The 18,553-nt window shown below is 47.8% G+C and overlaps 1 protein-coding gene across 3 annotated transcripts in view; it reads right to left on the reverse strand.

Moving 5' to 3' along the window:
* The window catches only part of PRKCE (protein kinase C epsilon), a 604,085-nt gene that overhangs the window by 89,967 nt on the left and 495,565 nt on the right, over positions 1-18,553 (reverse strand). The window contains exon 16 of one of the 3 annotated variants that reach the window (XM_059943432.1): positions 1,266-4,475. The exons of the other annotated variants lie outside the window; for them this stretch is intronic. Coding sequence (XP_059799415.1) covers positions 4,329-4,475 — 147 coding nt within the window. The 3' untranslated portion in view covers positions 1,266-4,328. Of the gene's footprint in view, positions 1-1,265; positions 4,476-18,553 lie in introns of those variants that run through there. 3 annotated transcript variants of the gene reach the window in all.

Genomic DNA, 18,553 nt, shown 5'->3' on the forward strand with positions numbered 1-18,553 from the left:
AGGACTTTGGAGCTGTCTCTTCTGGACCACTAGGCAAGGGAGGTGTAGACTGGTCATATTTCATTCAGTGAAATGCTTGGAGATGTCTTCTGACCTTCTAAGAACAGCATCTTTTAATTCAGTTCTTTTTATTTAAACTCAGACACACTGGTGGGAAGCTTGCTTCTCCTGGGATGGTCACTTACTTAGAAACAGCTGCCTGAATCAGAGAGAAAAATAGATAAATACAACCTTCTTCTTGGAGTGGGTCTGGAGGTCCATGCTTACATCTCCAGGTAGGCAGACGATGTTGCTGGTGGGGGTGGGAGAGGGGACTGAGAGGCGAGTACCTTCAGGATGATATAGCAAAGTCATGGGAGGGCTTTTGAAATGACTGTAAGGGCTGAAAGGGTGATAAGTTAGTCCATCTCCTTAGGATGGCCTGAGGATGACAAATCGTAAAACTGCAATCGTGCCCATAGCTCTTAAGAAACAGGGAGTTCTGGTTACTTGAAATTTCTGGTGTACTCTAGAGCATCCTTTTGAGTTTCAAACTTTCTTGAAAATTCTATGCTGGAGAAAGAAGAGGAGGAGCCTAGCAGGAGCAGTGCAATATGAGTGGAGTGTGAGAAAGGAGCCCCAGCGTGAAGGAGGAACCTGGAGAGCTCAGAGTCACTGTGATGGTCATGAACGCTGGTTGAGTGGCGGGGAGGGCGCAAGCCAAGCATGGAGCCCCACTGGCTAGCCTGCGCTCCAGGCCCAGCCTCCAAGGGGCTCCCAGCCTCGCAGGGGTTTCTAGGACTCCCAAGGCCTAAAGTTCTGAGCAGCCGGTCAGAAACTGAGTCCTGAAGAGGCTTGAATGGGTTGCAAGGAGATCCAGCATTTGCTTCTCTAGAAAGATGAAAACCAAGTGCTCCTGGTGTTGCTTGCCCAACTGCTGGCACTCCAGGGCAGCTCCACACCCAGACAGCCCAGAGCCACATCCAGTCCGCTCAGGCGCCCTCCGCGCCTCTGGCTGGCAGTCCCCGAAACACAGAGGCCAGGCGGGGGTGGGCATTGGGCATTGCCAATATGGTCATTTGCATCCTTTGTGCATCTTCAAGGGGTAAGAGAAAAGCTGAAACCACATCTAGGTTTGGGAATTCGGAATCCCTAATGTCTAAAAGGCAGTGAGTTTCATTAGTGCCACCTTGACACTCACCAAGGAGATAAAAATGTTCATCAGGACTGAGAAATAAGATTTAACGTCATTGTATTTATTAGGTTCTGAAACAATACACATTCACATCCTTTTGAATACAGTACATTTGGCACAATAATGTTTACAATGAAATAACACTAACGAATGGCAAGAGATTAAAATTACATCCAGAAAGGGAAAAAATGTACAAATAAAGCATCACAATACAAAAAAAAAATCCCTAAAATTGAATACATTTTATATTTAGCCAGACTTATTTTGCACATAATTTAAAAAGAGGTAATTTTTTAGCCTTCTTTTTTTTTTTTTAAAGCAAGAATGCATTGCTTTTTCACCTTTGGAGGAAAAAAAAAATGTTTCCACTTCACAAAATCCATTATGAGAGAACACAGGAGAACAGCTATCCTTCATATATTTTTTTGGCATTTTTTTGCACTCCCGTCCCCCCCTTTTTTTTCTTAAAAGAAAAAAAAAAGAGAGAGTGAGTGAGCGAGCTGGAAAGATTAGAAAGAACTGGCAGAAATGAAACAGTGTGGCTGCTTCCAAACTCTTGTGAAAGCTGAAATGAAACAATGACTACTCACGGAACACACAAGCCTTATTCTATAGACTACATGGGATTTGAATCTGCCTGTGTGAGAACTTGATGAGCTCCAGCCCCAGACAGGAGGCATCCCAGCGAGCCCAGCTTTGGGGGCTGGAAGGGGGCATCTCTGGGCCAGGCAACCCGCTGAGTGATTGCCTGGAGCTGCCTGGTGGAATGTATTATTATTTGACTTCCCAACAAAAATGCCAGTTGTCCTTTAGGAAGGCCCAACCCCTGCTGACATGGGAATACCTTGGACAAGGCCAGTTGGCATTATAGTCAGAGTTTGCTTGGTGTTTCAAAGTCCATCAGGGTGAAGGAAGCAGAGGAGAAAACAGAGAGCAGTGGTGATGCACGAGTAAGATGGGCAGTATTGTCATGTCTTCCTAAAAAATGAGATGATGCCACCATGAAGATGTTTCTGTGCTTGTCCTCAACTCCAGAAGACAGTCTCTCCCCAGTATGTCAAGTTACCGAAGATCAATTAATCTACTGTTCTTCATCTCTTCACTGGTATGCCAAACACACAAATTGATAGAGCATAATATTTGAAATTATCATAAGAACAGTTAATAATTACACCTGAGTTTTTAAAAAATCAAAACAAAAGAGAACTGAATGGCATCACTAGTAACCAAGGCTACGTGACCAGCCAGATACAAATATGGACACCAGCTAAGGGGCCCCAGCTAGTCACTGTCAAAACTTTGAAACCACCATCCAGAACATTCCTTTCTCTTTCCCATCTCTATCAGGGCATAACAGAGCGCAGGAGAACTATATGTGAGTTTACATCTTTTAAAATAAACCAAAATGAAATCAACAATACAAAGAACACCCCTCCCCCCCGAGAAGAAAAAAGAAAGAAGGAAACACACCTTATCTCTCGGTAACTTGAACCAATACACTCAGAGAGTATTGCACCTGGACATTATTATAATTATTCTTTCATAGACTAAAGTTTTATAATATGCCTGAACATGCAGCAGTTGATACCTCTAAATTCAATGAATTAATTCCACAGGCCTTGCAGCAAACACTATATACAAAAATCTCAAATGTACAAAAGGCAAAAAGCTTCATTAGTGCCACTTTGCCACTCACAAGTATATATATTTAGGGGCAGCTGGGAAATCCACGTGCAACAGTTGGAATGGATTCCATTCCCTGCTAAATCAGTTCAGTAAAATAGATAATCAAACGACCTCCAGGAAACATGTACACAAAGCCACAGAGAACCCTTGGAAATCAAAGAATGTAACACTGTTAGCATATCTACAGGAGGTAATGTCACATCCATTAAATAGTGTCCACATGAGTTGCCATTACATGTCACACAGAAACAAAACTCCTAGCGCATCTTGCCACCCTGTCAGTTTTCAAATAAGTCGCTCTTCAATCTCCTGATACCCTCTGCATAACCCACGTTTAGCCTCACTCTGCTTGTTCCAAAAGCAGATATTTCATATTTACCTTTACATGTTTAATGTTTAAAAACCACAACACAGTAGTACTACCATTTGGTAGAAGTGCGCAAAAATTACACACTGCTGCAGAAAATAAATAGAGTTGATGCTGGGGACTTAGGACGAAACTGGAAAGAGAATTTGGGAGGCGAGTTTTGCTAGGACCCCAGGGCCTTGGCCATCTCTGCGGTGGCCTTGGAGTTCAGGCAGAACTTGAATAACATAGAGCACTGCTAGTTTCCTTTCCTCTCAATTCACGGAGCCCCACGTGCCACGAAAGCATTCAGAGCATAAACCTTGGACGATGATTTATTAGCCCTTTAATATCTACCTGTATTAACACTGGAATTTATATCTTTTGGCCAATTAGAAAGCAAATTTGATAATCTATTTTTCAAATGTTAACAGAGTTCAAAATCAAATTTCTTCTTCTACGGAGAGCGATTTCTTCCACAAGACACATGCTTACACAACTTTGGCATGCCCCAAAGCTAAAACCAAAGCAAGCGAGAATTAGCCATTCCAGAGCAAACCAACACAGGGAGCCAACCCGGGCATCTCCCAGCCTCTCTCCTTCCTGGGCATGCCTTGAGGGCGCCCATCTTTGGGCTGAAGAAGCACCAGTCTCTTCTTCTGGATAGAATGGCAGAGGGTGGCAGGCGGGGAGACCGGAGGGATGAGAAGCAAGAGTTGTCAGGACTCTGCGTCCACGAGCAGAGCCAGAGTCTCGTTAGCTTTTTTTTTTTTTTTTTCCTTTTCTTTTCAGTAAAAGACCTGAAGTTGCTTCCCTGCCAGAAGCCCCCGTGGAGTGAAGAAGCCAGGCTTGCCAACAGACCAGACTCGGCAGTGGGTCCAGTGAACTGCTGACGCCACACGATTCTGCATTACTGGTGAGACAAGAACCAAGAGTGCCTTCTGGTCACCAGGTGGGAAGAGGGAGGAGCTGGCCTGGGGCGAGGGAATGCAATAAATAGAGGGTGGACAAGGGACTGGGGCTCCGGGGAGGAGAAGTAGTTCAAGACCGTCCGACGGGAAAATAGGAATCTTCCCGGCGCCCCTGCTTGCAGCATCACCAAACTCCACCTGGAGCGGCTTCTCAGGGCATCAGGTCTTCACCAAAGTAGGAGAAGCCTTTGAATTCCTCCTGGTTGATCTGCTTCACAATCGCTTCGTCCACGAGCGTGAGTACCGGCTCTTCCCGGGTAAAGTCTTGGTCAAAATTATTGACGTCTCTTTTGGTTTTCTGTGGGAAGATAAGAGAAAGCACTGACTCCAGGCTGACCTTCCTCCCCAGGGCCCCCCGCAGGGAGTGGGCATCGCGCTGACCAGCCTCTCGCCAAAGCAGACCTCTAGCTACTGAGAGCAGACATCGAGCTGTTCCAATGAGGTAACGATGAATGGCCCCAGGACTGGGAGGTGATGGAGGACTTGGAGAGGAAGAATGAGTCCAGGTGAGAAGGAAGACGGGGTGAGAGGTATGATGGAAAAGCAGGGAAGTGGGATTCCCATAGACTGTGTGTGTGGGGTCGAGTGTGTGTGTGCGTGTGTGTGTGTGTGTGTGTGTGTGTGTGTTCCGGACACTCCCCCTTCCAGCATCTGCCCTAACCCTCTGGCTCCACTGAGACCTCCCTTCCTGTGATCCAGGAAATGAACTTGAATCTCCCTCCCACAAGGTCTCCAGTGGTCTTTCTTCCATAAAGGTAAATCCCCATTACCTTGCCATGTCTGCTCCAGATGTCATCTTCTCTATAAGTAGGAGGATGCATGGGATGGGGGGGTGGGACCATCTTCTGGGAAACCTGCCTTGATCCTCACCTGCTATTTTGTGTTCCCACGTTATTTCTATTATTATACTCAAGACACTGACTTGCAGTGAATTGTTAATGCTTTTGTCCTGACCATGAGCTCCTTAAAGGCAGAAGCCTTGTCTGACTCAGCCTTGGGTCCCCAGCAGTCCCCTGCACTAAGCATCTACTGAATGAGTGAATACATCAGCAAGCCCACCACTGACTTCCCAGCTCAGAAAGACCCATACCCAGCCGGAGGTTCAAGTTACCAAAATTGGGCTTATGGTCTGTGGAGGGTGGAGGGCAGCAATCAAACACATCCTGGGTTTTGGAGAAAATCAGGAAGTATGAATAATGGTCTCTGCCTCTGGGGGTTCACTGCTGAATTGGGAATCAGTATTTCTGTCTAGAACACACTGCAATCATTAGAAAAACTTTCATGGAGTAGTCAGGGCCCGGCTGAGACTTGAAGGATGAGTTACAATCATGTTGGTAGAGATGGGAGGAAGGCACCTTGGCAGAGAGGAAGATGGTTAAGAAGATGGGAGCAAAGTTCTGCAGAACATGGTTTGGGAAGTGCTGCTTTACAGTTTACAGCATCTTCACGTTTATTTGCTCACTGATCCTTGGAGCAGGCAGGTGTTATTATCCTGATTTTACAGATGTGGAAACCGTGGCTCACAGAGGTTTGGTGACTTGCCCAGAGTCACCCAATGAGTTCAGAGCAGAGCCAGACTCAAATCCAGCTCTCAGCATGATGCCTCCCGTGGTGTAGAACGTCTGGAAAGCTGGGTACTGGAGACGTGGGAAGACATGGCAAGAGTCAAATTCAAACAGGAGACATTTAGGTCAAACCACTAGGCTGAAGCAAAGCCAGAACAACTTGCTGGTAAGCCAGCATGGTGGGAGAGGTCTGTGGGTTGGGGAGAGAGTGGTGACATGGTGAGGTGAGCTCGGCAGGGGAGTCTGTTTTCGAAATTCCCCAGATTGAGATCTGAATCAGATGGACAGCACAGAGCGGAGATGAGCTAGTCTTTCCCATCTTTCAGCGCTCATCAGTCCTGCTTGGCGTCTTCTCTCTGGCCTTGAGCTGCATAGTTCAGTAGGTCTCAGAGACCTTGGAGGGGAGACAAAAGGGGGACACAGAAAAGCCCAAGGGATGGAAACAGGACTTGCCGCAGCAGGAGGTGTGTGTCGCCCCTTGAGATGGGAAAACTGAGGAGTGGCTTAGTCTTTTCTACAGGAGGGCTGGCCACAGGCAAGAGGATGACACGTCTCCATCTCCAGTGTGTACAGAGCACGAGGAAAAGGGGGGCCCTCGTGGAGAGGGACTCCAGAGGAGAGCCACAAAGCCCAAACCCAAGTGACGCACGAGGGACACGGGAGGGCAGGTGCCTGGGGAAAGGGTGTGGTGACGCCTCTTCTGAAGATCCCTATCGAAGGAGGGATTGGTTCACTTTGATTGAAGAGGGCTTACAGAGTATGGGCGCGTGGTGCTGGCGGAGCAGCAGGATGGGAGAAGGTGGCAGCAAGACTTTAAGACTTGGGAAGCGCTGAGTATCATCCCAGAAGGCGACCAAGGGGCACCCTCAGTGGGGGCAGGAGGAGAGGGGGGAGCAGGGGCAGGAGGGGCGGGAGTTGGTGAAGAAGATTGGCAAGGAATAGGGCAGGAGGGAAACTCAATTGGTAACACCACCAATGGTGGGCTATGCCCAGGTACTTTCAGAGGCGGGACCACCTCCTTCCTGCCTCCCTCTCACTGGTCACTAATGGGGGAGGGGAGCCAGTGTATAGAGAACCTCGGGAAATCTGTAAACACTCTGGCATCGGCTCCCCTGTTTAACTACTTGTGCTTCACCTTTCAATCATTTGTGTCCATTAGTCATGGAAACTGGTTTCCTTTCCTGAGGTCAAATAAGCATAGTGACGGAGCTAGATTCCACAGGATGTCTGAATGTCCCAACTTGCTGACTGCTTACCAGGGAATCGGGCTCAGTCAATACAGTTAGGGACGTCATTCCCAGAGGGCCTCTAGCTCCATGCGGGCTGGCTTGGGTAGCAATCTAGCTCAGCTCTGGGCTTTCCAGTGGTCCCAGAATCATCTGTGGCATTGGAGCGAGTGTGCCATTCTTCAAGAGCTCTACAGAAGAACACACTTGGCTCATGCAACCCTTATGCAACCCGGCACAGGCCCTAGTTCCCCTGGAGACAGCTTAGGTGCATGTCAGTAACTCATTCCCAATTCAAATAACTAACAATTCCTGACTATTAATTAACCTTAGAGGCTTGGGGAGTTTTCCAAAGCAAGTATTTCTGAGAAACCCCATCCCCTGTTAATTGCATGTAGGCAGCACAGCATCCGCATATTTAGAGAGGACTGGGGATTCTATCCTTTACTCACTGGTTTTACTCTTTGGAAAGCCGCTGTCTCCCTTACAGAGTTGGCACGAGACTCCACTCCAAGGTTCTGATGGGCAAACTCCTAGAGACACCCCCTGTTTAGCTGGATCTTTAGTCACCCCATGTGCCTCTCCTAATATCTAAATGCCTGACTCTCAGCCCCCACCGCACAGCCTGAGAGGTGACACTGGGACAGTGGAAGAGCCTTCTAACTCTTCGCACCTTATCTCCTCCATTAAGTCCTTCCCACGTCCTCTGACCCACACGGAAGGAAGGCTGCATGCAGGAGGAGAAAGAGCACTGGCTGGCCTCCCATCCTGGTACTGTCCCCCTTCCTGGTGAGATGACACTGTGAAGGTAACCTCTTTGAGCCTTGGTCTTTTCATCTGTAAAATGGGGGTGGTCACAGGTGCCCTACAGATTGCCTTGAGGACTAAATGAGATGCCAGATGTGAAGTGCCTCCGTGCAGACCCCAACACACAATGGGCACCCAATAAATGTGAGATCCTACCCTGCCTCCGAGTCTTAGCACCGTGTGCTGTGGGCATGCCTCACTCTCTTCTTGGCTGTGTTCCCCGGCACAGCCCATGTGATCTGCCCACGGGTGCCATGAGCTTCGTGAGGGCAGGGCCTGAGCTCACAGTTCTCTGGATGCTTTCAAATCCTGAACTAGTGCTGAGCCAGGGCCTGCCTGAACATCCCGTGCTTCCTCCAGCCACTAAGATTCTTCCAACGGTGGCTTACTGCTCTCGGAAAAAGCCCCAGTTTCTTACCCACTTCTAAAGCCCTCTGGGATCTCGTCCCTGCCCACTTGCCCAGCTTCATCTCCTGGGCCTGGGGGAACCATGAAGTCCTCTGGACTCGCTGGCTTCCTCCTGCATCCGAGCCTTCGCTCAGCTAGTCCTCGGCCCGGAGCACCCGCTCCCCTCCTCGCCTTCTGCCCCATGTCTTCATCACCAAGCTGACTTCTGCTCACCTTTCCCATCTTGGCTCAGATGCCCTGCTTTCAGGAAGCCTTCTCTGTCCCTCCAGGCCTCTTATGGGGGTTCTATCACCTCTCCTAACTCTCATCACGGCACTTACCACTCTGGGTGTCCGCCTCCTTTTGCAACTAATCTGTGCGCTCCTGGGGGCAGGGACTGGGTTGAACTCGCCATTCCATCCGCGGGATGGCGCACTGCCTGGCACATAGAGAGTGCTCAAGAAATATCAGAGGAAAAAAATAACTGAATGCACGTCTCCTGCTGCTGCTTTATCTAGAGCCACTGAAGTGATCTGGGTTCAGAACCTGTGGCACTCTTGTGCCAGAGGGTGTTTTTGTTTGGAGAAGGTTGAGGTCTGACTCAGAAAGAGCCTGGAGCAGGGCACCCCAGCCCATGGCTGCCCCACAGAGCCCTGAGAGACAGGCAGGCTTAGGTCTGGTTAATGGGGTTTCCTCTCCCTGCAGTGGTCAGCCTAGGCCACTAGGGTTCCTTGACTGCTGGTCTGAGAAAGAAAGAGGATGAACCAGGGTTTGGGCAAATTCTACCAAGACAGATGGGCTAAGAGAACTTTACGGACTTGGTGGGTATTTGCAGTTGGTGTCAGGGGAAAACAACATTCCTCTTCCCTTTGGCTTCATTGAGAAGTAAGGTCTTGGATTTGAGAGGTCTGGGGCTGACCCTGGGGGGAGGGCACACTTCTGGCATCTGCAGCGGGGGAGTGAGGTAGAACTTATGGAAACAGAGTTACAGGTCACTCCAGATGCCTCTGAGAAACTGCATTTGAGAGGCAAAGGTAGGCGACCTGCCTTTTAAATCGCCCTGAGGCCACTGAGGGCTGGAGGCTCAGCCGGCTGTGGCAGTGTTTGGACCCCAGTGCGGACATGGGCAGGCTGCCTGAATGCTCACTTCCTGTCTGGCTGGAGCAATTCTTTCATAGCCCTCACTGAACTGAAGTCATAAATACAAGCTTTTAGAGGAGCCAGCGATTTCTGCTTCTGTCTTCTTCTGATTACGAGATCAACAGATGACTTTGTTCTAAAGCACCGAGAAAACTCCCTGGTCTTACAGGCCGGGGCACGGGGCTGTAGTCACCGTGCTGGTCCCAGACCACCTCTTCATCTGTGTCTGGCGTGACAGCAAGGGCATAGGCAGTAGAGTGACCACAAGCCAGGGTCCCCGGACCCATGTGTGTGACCATAACTTTCTGGGGAGACATGCTGTCTTCACGTGGTCTCCAAAAATCCAGCTTTCAGGTTCCACCTCCCTCTTGAGTCTCCCTGACTCCAGCCTCCCTCCATCTCACCCTCCCCTGCAGTCCCCCACGGCACTTCCTGGAACATGCATTTGCTCCCTCCTTGTCATGTTTTTATGTGTGTCACATTTTCCTCTCGTATCCCTCAAGGTACCTACTGCAAAGCAGGGCACACAGCAATCCTTTAATATTCATTTGCTCAAAATCCTTTTATTCGCCGCAACAGTCAAACTCAAGATTCCTCTTAGCTCTGAAATGTCAATATTCTTATTGACATTTCTTCTTTTAAATATCTTCAAAGAAAAAGTGAGAATTTAAATAATTAGAATGCTTGCTTAACATCAATTAACTGGATCTTTACATATACACATATATTCATTATACCCATATATTGACAGAGTACATGTGCATATGCTTATACACACATGCTGACCCATGAAGTTAAATGAAATGAGAAACGTATAACTGCATAGTGTTTTGCCTGACAAAAACGAGGCTTGGAACAGAAATTCAAGTCAACTATCATTTGCCTAGAAATCTCTCTCAACATATCCTTCTATCCCTTTCCCCCATTTTTAATTTTGTTAACCATGAATTGATCATACTTTTGGATTTTCCTTATAGAAAACAGAGCAAGACACATAAAGGGTTTGTCTAGGCTGCCAGTGGAAGCTTTCACAGCACCTATCTTGCCATGGTGGTGCCCTACCATTTTTTAATCCATTTCCTTCTTAGAATGTGGTGGCCAGAACTGACAGCTCGATTCCTGACTCCGTGGTCTGAGCAATGCCAAGGGAAGTGGTATGACCCTCTACTTGGTGGAAACTCTCAAATTAAATCAATGTCTAAGACGGTGTCAATGTTTTATCATTTCTGAGGTAACTGTGATAAAACAGTGACGTTCTTACAGTTTTATCAATCCAATTTAACCTTGTTATGTGTTGAACTGTGTCTCCCCCAAAAGCTATGTTGAAATCCTAACCACCAGCACCTCAGCCTTATTTGGAAATAAGGTCTTTGCAGATGTAAGGTCATCAGGGTGGGGCCTATCCAGTATGACTGGTGACCTTATAAGAAGGGGAAATTTGGACACAGAGGCAGACACGCACAGGGGGAAGACCTGATAAAGAGACACAGGGAGAACCCACATGAAGAGCAGAGTGATGCCACCACAAGCCAAGGAACATCTGGTGCCACCATAAGCTGAAAGAGGCAAGGAAGGATTCCTCCCCTACGGGTTTCAGGAGGAGCGCGGCTCTGCACGTGCCCTGATCAAAGACTTTCGCATCCAAAACTGTGAGACAATACATCTCTGTTCTTGTAGGCCACCCGGCGTGTGGAACTTTATGGTAGTCCTAGGAAACTAATACAAACCCCTATCTTCTGAAATGGATTTTTTGCATCCAGATGTAACCTCTGACACTTAACCTTGATTTCTTCTTATGGTGGTACTTATTTCTAGGTTGTTAGGATTACCATAAATAATGATTCTGTAATTTACCTCTCTGAATCTCAGTTTATTTACCAAGAAAGTGGGGATAATAAATCTACCTAGCTTGCTGAGGATTGCATGAGAGCATATAAGTAAACCTCACGTAAACTCTAAAGTACTACATGAATGCCATTTTAACTCTGTCATCCATCTTTTCTGCCATATTCTTCAGATTTTTGTCATCCTAAAATTTGATTGGCATGCCTCCCATCTCTTTAACAAGATGCATATAAAAATACTGTATAAGGGAAGTTCAGGCTCAGAGCCCTCTGACCTGCCCTCTGCAAAGAGCTCTCTCACAAAGCTGACCTACCCAGTCGTACCAGCACAGTTTGGGGGTATGGGTGTTAAATCCACTGTGAAGCAACCAGCCATGGTCACTTTTTCCATCTTGTTCAGGAGGATGCCATCCGAGACTTTCAATTGTTTTGCTGGAATAAAGATACACAATGCCTGCAGCATTTCTCTCATCTATTAGTCTAGAGGTGAAGTTAATTGGCTCCAAGCAATTACCATTTTCCCCTAAGTGTCCACAAACTATCTTCTCATAAAACCTTCTAGAAACTTGCTATAATCACATCTATCTCAGAGTATCCCAAACCTCATTTTCCCTCTTTCTGAATACTGGGAGGCTGTTTGCCCATGTCCCATCATTTGGTACCACTGCTCTATTCCATCAAATCCAAATAACCAAATAGTGGGCATGGCTGATTCTTCACTAACCTGAGAGATAACTCACCTGGGTCTGGCACGGTGGCTTTCAAACTCGGCTGCACAACAGAACCACCATGGAACTTTAAATGAGAGTGACGCTACACCCACCCCAGAGACTCAGTGTAACTGCTCCAGGATCTGGCCTGGGTGAGTTATAGCTCCCAGGTGACTTCATTAGATACAATTCATTAATTCACTTCTCTTGGGTTTCAGTTCACCCAAGAGTGGTTTTTGCCCTAATCTTTGTACTTTGAAGACATTTCTCTTTGGGGAAAAGTTAGAGGCAAAATAACAGCCTTGCTATTTGTCATTGTTTTCAGTCAGTGGTTCTCCATCCTGCCTGTGCATCAGAAACAAACATGCATCTATATGGACACCTGGGCCTCAACCCACACCTCGTGAACTGGAATGTCCAGGGGTGGGGCCCAGGCCTCTGTATTCTTTTTATAGCTCTGTGAGTGATTCTGATGTGCAGCCTTGTTGAGTCCCTCTGTGTAAAGGAGCAGTGGATCTCTTTCTTCCTTCTTTTTCTTAGCAGTTTCAAAGGGACCACACAATATATTGGTATTCCTTCTGAATTTCATGCCATTCCTTAGTTATTTTATATTGGTCTTTATAAAATAAGGATACCCAAGAGCTCACTGGCAAACCACACTGGTTTCTTTAGATGTCGCCCTCTGAGAGGCAGCGTAGCCTAGTGGTTTAGCATGCACGCTAAACTTTGTGGCCTTGGGCAAATCATGAATTCTCTCTTGTGCCTCAGTTTCCTCATCTGTAAAATGGGGATATTAGTAGTCCTCCCCATATACTTGTTATAAGGATTAAGTGAAATAATACATTTAAGTGATGAGAACATTACACAGCAGAGAGTAAATGTAAGTTATTAGTATTGCTTCTTTGTCAATATTGATCACAACAGTATGGTCAGAACAAAGAGCATTGTCTTTGGGATGATCCCTGATCTCAGTTCACAGAATAATCACTGTATCACCGGGGTAACCTGTGTGCTTTCATCTCCTGTGTACTCCAAATACTAGGACTAACCAGTCTTCTCTTAAAAGCTAAGAGCCAGAATTGTGACCCACCCAAGAGGACATTCCTGATCCTTTTATTGCCTTCCTAACCTTGTTTGTCTTTCCCCATTTTCACTGCCATTACATTTACAGTATGTGCTTTGTATATCCTAGTGGGCTATCTTTAAACTTTCTGGAATAAAGCAAGATAAGAAAAACAAAAAGGAAGAAAGAAGATGAATTTTACTTTTAGCAGTGCTGGCTATGACATCATTTCTTCTTTTCTCTGTAATGAGCCAGAGGGTGTGTGTGTGTCCACAGGGAGCTGTAGAGCTGGGGGCAAAGTGGGCAGTGCAGGCCTCAGCAGCTGATGTGCTCCTTCAGGAACACAGACCCAGGCAGGGTTCCTAGGTCTTCTGAATTCCCAACAAATACCCCAGACACATTTTCATGTTAGAGCTCCTAATTTTTGCCAACTAATTCAATTAAAAATAGAGCAGCCTGGTTGAATGGGTTGCGCGGTCCTCCAGTTTGTGACCTCTGTTTTTAGTAAAGCTGTTTCCACCTTTTCGGGAAAAAGAAAATCAAGACGCATTTGCTTTTTAGGCACAAATGATTAGCTTCATGACATGTAAAAATGGGAAGTCACTTGGTTCCTGGTCATTCCCTGGTCCGCAGGAGAGAATCATGGCAGCAGGCTGGCCTCTGTTGCTAGCATACAGAGATGGGGAGCCACCCAAGCCTCAGGTCGAATGCCCCCTCCCCCAGAATCTGGTCCACCGCCTCATCTAAACCATGTCTGAGGGAAAGCCGCTTCACTCCTGAGGCAGTCTGCGTATGTAAATGTATTTTTTAAATGGACTAAGTCCCTCAGACCAACAGGCATTCTGAACAACCAACAACAGCTGAATTCTGTCAAATCCACTGCTTGATGGAATTCAACTATTCCCCCTCTCTCCTTGTCTCCTCGTAATTATTTCCCAGACTATTAAAAAAATCCACATTTTTACAAAGTCCATTTGAAGAGATGCTTTGGATTTGGGAGTTGCTCCTCCCTCACACCTAGAAATACTTCAGTGATCAAAGGAGTTCAGCCAACTACAATTTGTCTGTAAATCAGTGGTTTATAGGGGTCTATAGACTCAGCCCTCTGGGATCTCCTTTACAGGGGAGGGCAGGTATCCCCGTTATAAAGAAGCTGTTACCAAACATGGAACATTTGTTATGGTGCTTTTTAAACAAAATTTTGGTGCTTCTACCTGAAGGTTCATTTGGAAGGCAGGGCCAGCTTAGAAACCTACAGAAGCTTGAAAGGGGAACCCAAGATACAACTCCCTGTATCCCCTGCTCCCACAGAAGCAGGGAATGTGGTCCTTGATAAAGTGGGGAGCTTGTTGAGGGGATTTCCAAAGCTGCTTCTACCTGTATATTCCATGGCGCAATCATTTTAAGTAAAACTAAAATATTTCAAACAAGACTTCTTGGCCTGGGTTCCCACTCTCAGAGCACGGGTGGCACGTTTTCTGTGAAAGGCCAGCTAGTAAATATTTTTGGCTTTGTGGGCCATGGGGTCTCTGTCACAACCACTCCCCTCTGCTGTGTAGCACGAAGCAGCCCTAGACAAAGTGTCAGTGACTGTGAGTGGCTGTGTCCCAGTAACACTTTATTTATGGACACAGATATTCGAACTTCTTATAATGGTCAAGTGTCACCATTCTTCCTCAACCACTGAAGATAAATGTAAAATCCATTCTTAGTCTGAGGGCTGCACAAAAAGAGGCAGTGGGTTGGATCTGGCCAGTGGGTCAGAGTTTGCCAACCCCTGTACTAGACGAGGGACTTCAGGGCTTCCGGGAACCTCGTGAAATACAATCCAGTGTGTTGTATATATGGGCACTTTTGGGTTTTCCTGGAGAGAGTTCACCGCAGCAGATTCTGGAAGGGGTGGCAACTTCACTGCTAAGTTAAGAATCACAGATTTCAAAGTTTCCCCTCAAACAAGGCCTGAAATTCCCTGTGGTACAGTAACTCTGAGGAATCCACAGAGAGGAGAAAGCCCTGAGAAGCAGTCTCAGGGCCGGAAATGTCCCCTTTTGCTCAAGTCCCTCGTACCATGGAGGCCCCCAACATGGGGTGTTACCTTTGGCCTGTGTGGTGCTCCATGGGAAGGCTGAAGGGTCCCTGTGAAAATGGTTGGGAAAAGTCCCCCGGACGCAGGCTCTCTGTCTAAGGCTATTTCAAGACCAGGTGGAACCACTGGTCTCGTGGCTTTAGCCTCACAGACACAGCATTTCGTCATTCCTTTTAGGGAAGGAGACATTTCTGGGCAGTTCTGAAGGGCGGTGCTGACACCTGCCTCCTGAAACCCTCCCAGGCCTGCCCAGGTCCACACGTGGACACACCTTTGGCTGTGACTATCTGCTGTTAAAACTTGGTAAAAAAGTATAAAGCACACATTTCAGCCAAGATTCATTGTGGGCCGTGTGGTTAAGGACACATCCTCATAGTCTGTACAGCACTCACTGGCCCTTGACGACGTTCAGTTTGGAGTTTTAAATGGCCTAGAGGTGTCTCCAAGTGCCCCAAGAATCTTGGCTCCTTGGCAAGGCAAGTAGCATCTCAGGGCCCCCTGCATCTTCTGTCACTCGCAGTACCCAGCTCACAGCCGGGCCTTAACTAAGTAGACCCTGCTGAGTCCCCAGGTGACGGCCCAGAGCAAGAGCTCTTCTCACACAGAGGAGCCCGCCCCCTCCAAGACAAGACATGAGAGGAAAGGAGTGCCCGTTTCCCTCTCAAATGCTGCAAAGGAGCTCGGAAACCGTTCCTGAGGCCACAAAGCCTCCATCCTGCTGCTAATAAGAAGGGTCTGGAACTGCTATGTGGGAAAGAAATGCCCCTTCCTGGGGAACCATCCCGAACCCAGGCTGGTCCCCCTCACATACCTTGATCGCCCTGTGCCTCTCTTTCCTGGTCCTCCTTGTAACTGGGGCTAAAAAGTGACTTACTCAGTAACTGTCTCCTGCACAGGCTAGAGGCTCTGCTTGGAGGCCTGCCGTGTACTTCCAGCAGCGGCACGGCTCAGTCCCTCCGTGTGGACAACAGAATAAAGCTCAGGGATGGAGACCTGCCTGATGCATTTAACCTCACAGTTACCCTAACTCCCACTGCAAAGACTAGCAAGCAGCTGCCCAAGGTGGGCCCGCCCGGGGTGGAGCCAGGACTGGATTCAGCCTGTTCTGACCCTGGGCCGGGCCCCTGGTGTGTGCCGTCCTGCCTCCCGCTGACAGGCGTCAAGGTGGTCACCTGTGCAAAAGGGCTGAAGCGCTGAGCCCAGCCCAGGTGGCCAGCCACTGGCTTCCGCCAATAGCACAGCTGCTGCGTTAAAAACCAACCAACCGACCAACCAACCAATCAGCCAACAAGCAAACAACTGCCTTCTGCCCTGCGTCCCTCACAATGCATGAGGCCGCCATCCCCACTAGGCCCTTTGGGGTCATTTCTTAGACAGGAGGGGTGAAAGGGAATACAGCCCTTCGAAATTCTTCATTATGACCAAGAGTAAGAAATACATGTTATATATGACCTAGTGGACATCACCTCATTCCACCATCCCCAAGAAAAGATGCAGCTCGCTACACTTTACCCTTACCAGATGTGATGCAGTCTATGTTCTAGTCTCTCTACTTTGTTCTTTTCTTTCCTTTTCTCTTCTTCTCTACTCCACCCAATTCTACCCTATCCTAGTCTTCATTAAAAATGTTTTCTGCACCTGACCCACTAAACTGATTTTACAACCCACTGATGGGTAGACCTGGAAGTAGGGTAAAGGGGCACCCAGCAGGGGTGTCTGGAGCTGAAAATGTGTAGAAAATACCATGTCGATATGCAGGAATAAAAAGCCTTAGGAGGAGACAGCACCCTGCCTGCTGTGGCCTGCCCAAGGCCTGAGCCCCTGTGCCAGGCTCTGCAGCGAGCTGGCCCCATGCGGTGGGACGTGCAGCAGCGGGACCCGTGGCTGTTCCTGCTGAAAGTGGGCAGACACACAGTGGCAAAGCCAGCCCCGCTCTGCCTCTAACCGGGGGGCCCTTTTTCATTTATCATCGACTTTTCAAAGCAGTGTCATTGTTGACAGCTGTTGAGTTAAGCTACTCTAGGGATGCTTTTGGGTACTCAAAGAAGAAACTTTCCAATCAGTCCTGGCAAAAGCCCTGATCCTGCACTCAACAATCCCCCACTCCAACCCCCCGCCCCGTATTTATGAACATGTCCTGGATGGAGATCAAGCTCTCTTGGCCTGGGATTTATTGTTGCTCTGCCTACTGGCTTTGAAACGGGAACCGTAAACACTCTAATAGATGCCTCTCAAATCACGATGAGGTCACCCACCTTCTCTTACCAGTCAACAATTTCAGGTTTCCTAATGCAGGATTTTATCACCCCAAATTCCCAGGCACATACTGGGATAGATCTTGGGCCATAAAAGGTGAGAAGAGAATTTTGAGATGGAACTAAGAGAGAAACATTCTCTGGAAAAACACTGTAGATCTACAGAATTCATTCATTCCTTCCACACAGATATATGAATTACTACTATGTGCCAGGAGTTTTTGCTGAGGACGCAGCTGTGAACGAAACAGACACAGATCCCTCCCCTAATACATTAAGCAGAGCTCGCTAGTAGTCTTTGCAGTTGGGTGATGGGCACATGGGGATTCCACTTTTCTCGCTACTTTTGTACAGGCTTGAAATTTTCCATAATAAAAAGTTAAAAATGTAAGTCTCAAACACATGATGCTGAGTGAAAGAAGCCAGACACAAAAGAGTGCATACAACATGACTCCATATACGTGAAGCTCTAGGAAAGAGAAGTCTCCTTTCCAGGGACAGAAAGCAGATCAGGGGCTGCCGGGGGCAGAGGCACCTGGGAACTGCTTGGGTACAGAGATGTTCTTTACATTCATGAGCCGGTGGTTACATAGGTTTGTTAAGATGCATCAAAATGGACACTTTAAACAGATAACTTTTCAGCTCTGTAAATGTTACTATAATAAAGTTGATTCAAAACCTGCACACATCCCTGCCCTCATGGAGCACGTTTACACAGAGTGCCTGGGGCTGGGAGAAATCTTAGGGACAATGCAAGTCCCTCACCTTACAGGAAAGGAGCAGAGAGATTCAGTGCCTTGTTCAGGGTTTCACAGACTCTCACAGCAGGGACCTGGACCCAGGCCCGTCCAGTGTTTTCCTCTCAGCTCACTGCCTGTGATACAGAATCAGGGCTAAGTTCTGAAATCTCCTGTTCTGGGGTGAGGGTATTCTGCATCATTCAGTGGAACACCCACATCCTAGGTACTTGGGTACCTGTAGCCTGAATCTGCCACACCTCCCCGGGAGGACCATCAATCCTGTCGTTTCCAACACTAGGGGAGGTGCCAGTTGCTCGCGGGGAGAAGGAAGGCGCGGCTGAAGCTCCCAGTCAAGGTCTGGTTTATTTTCTAAGTCATCTCAGCTGACAATCCCCACTCCAGTCTTATCTGCCCATCTCCCCACTTCAGGCAATGATCTTATTTCACTGTCCCCGTCATTCTGGACCCTCCTCCACACCTAGCTGGGCTCACACACCTGAAATACTCCACTGACATCCAAGCTCTGTGCTCAAGAAAACCCCTTTGGGGGTGG

The sequence above is a fragment of the Balaenoptera ricei genome, chromosome 13 (assembly GCF_028023285.1).
Source record: "Balaenoptera ricei isolate mBalRic1 chromosome 13, mBalRic1.hap2, whole genome shotgun sequence".
Lineage (NCBI taxonomy): Eukaryota > Metazoa > Chordata > Mammalia > Artiodactyla > Balaenopteridae > Balaenoptera > Balaenoptera ricei.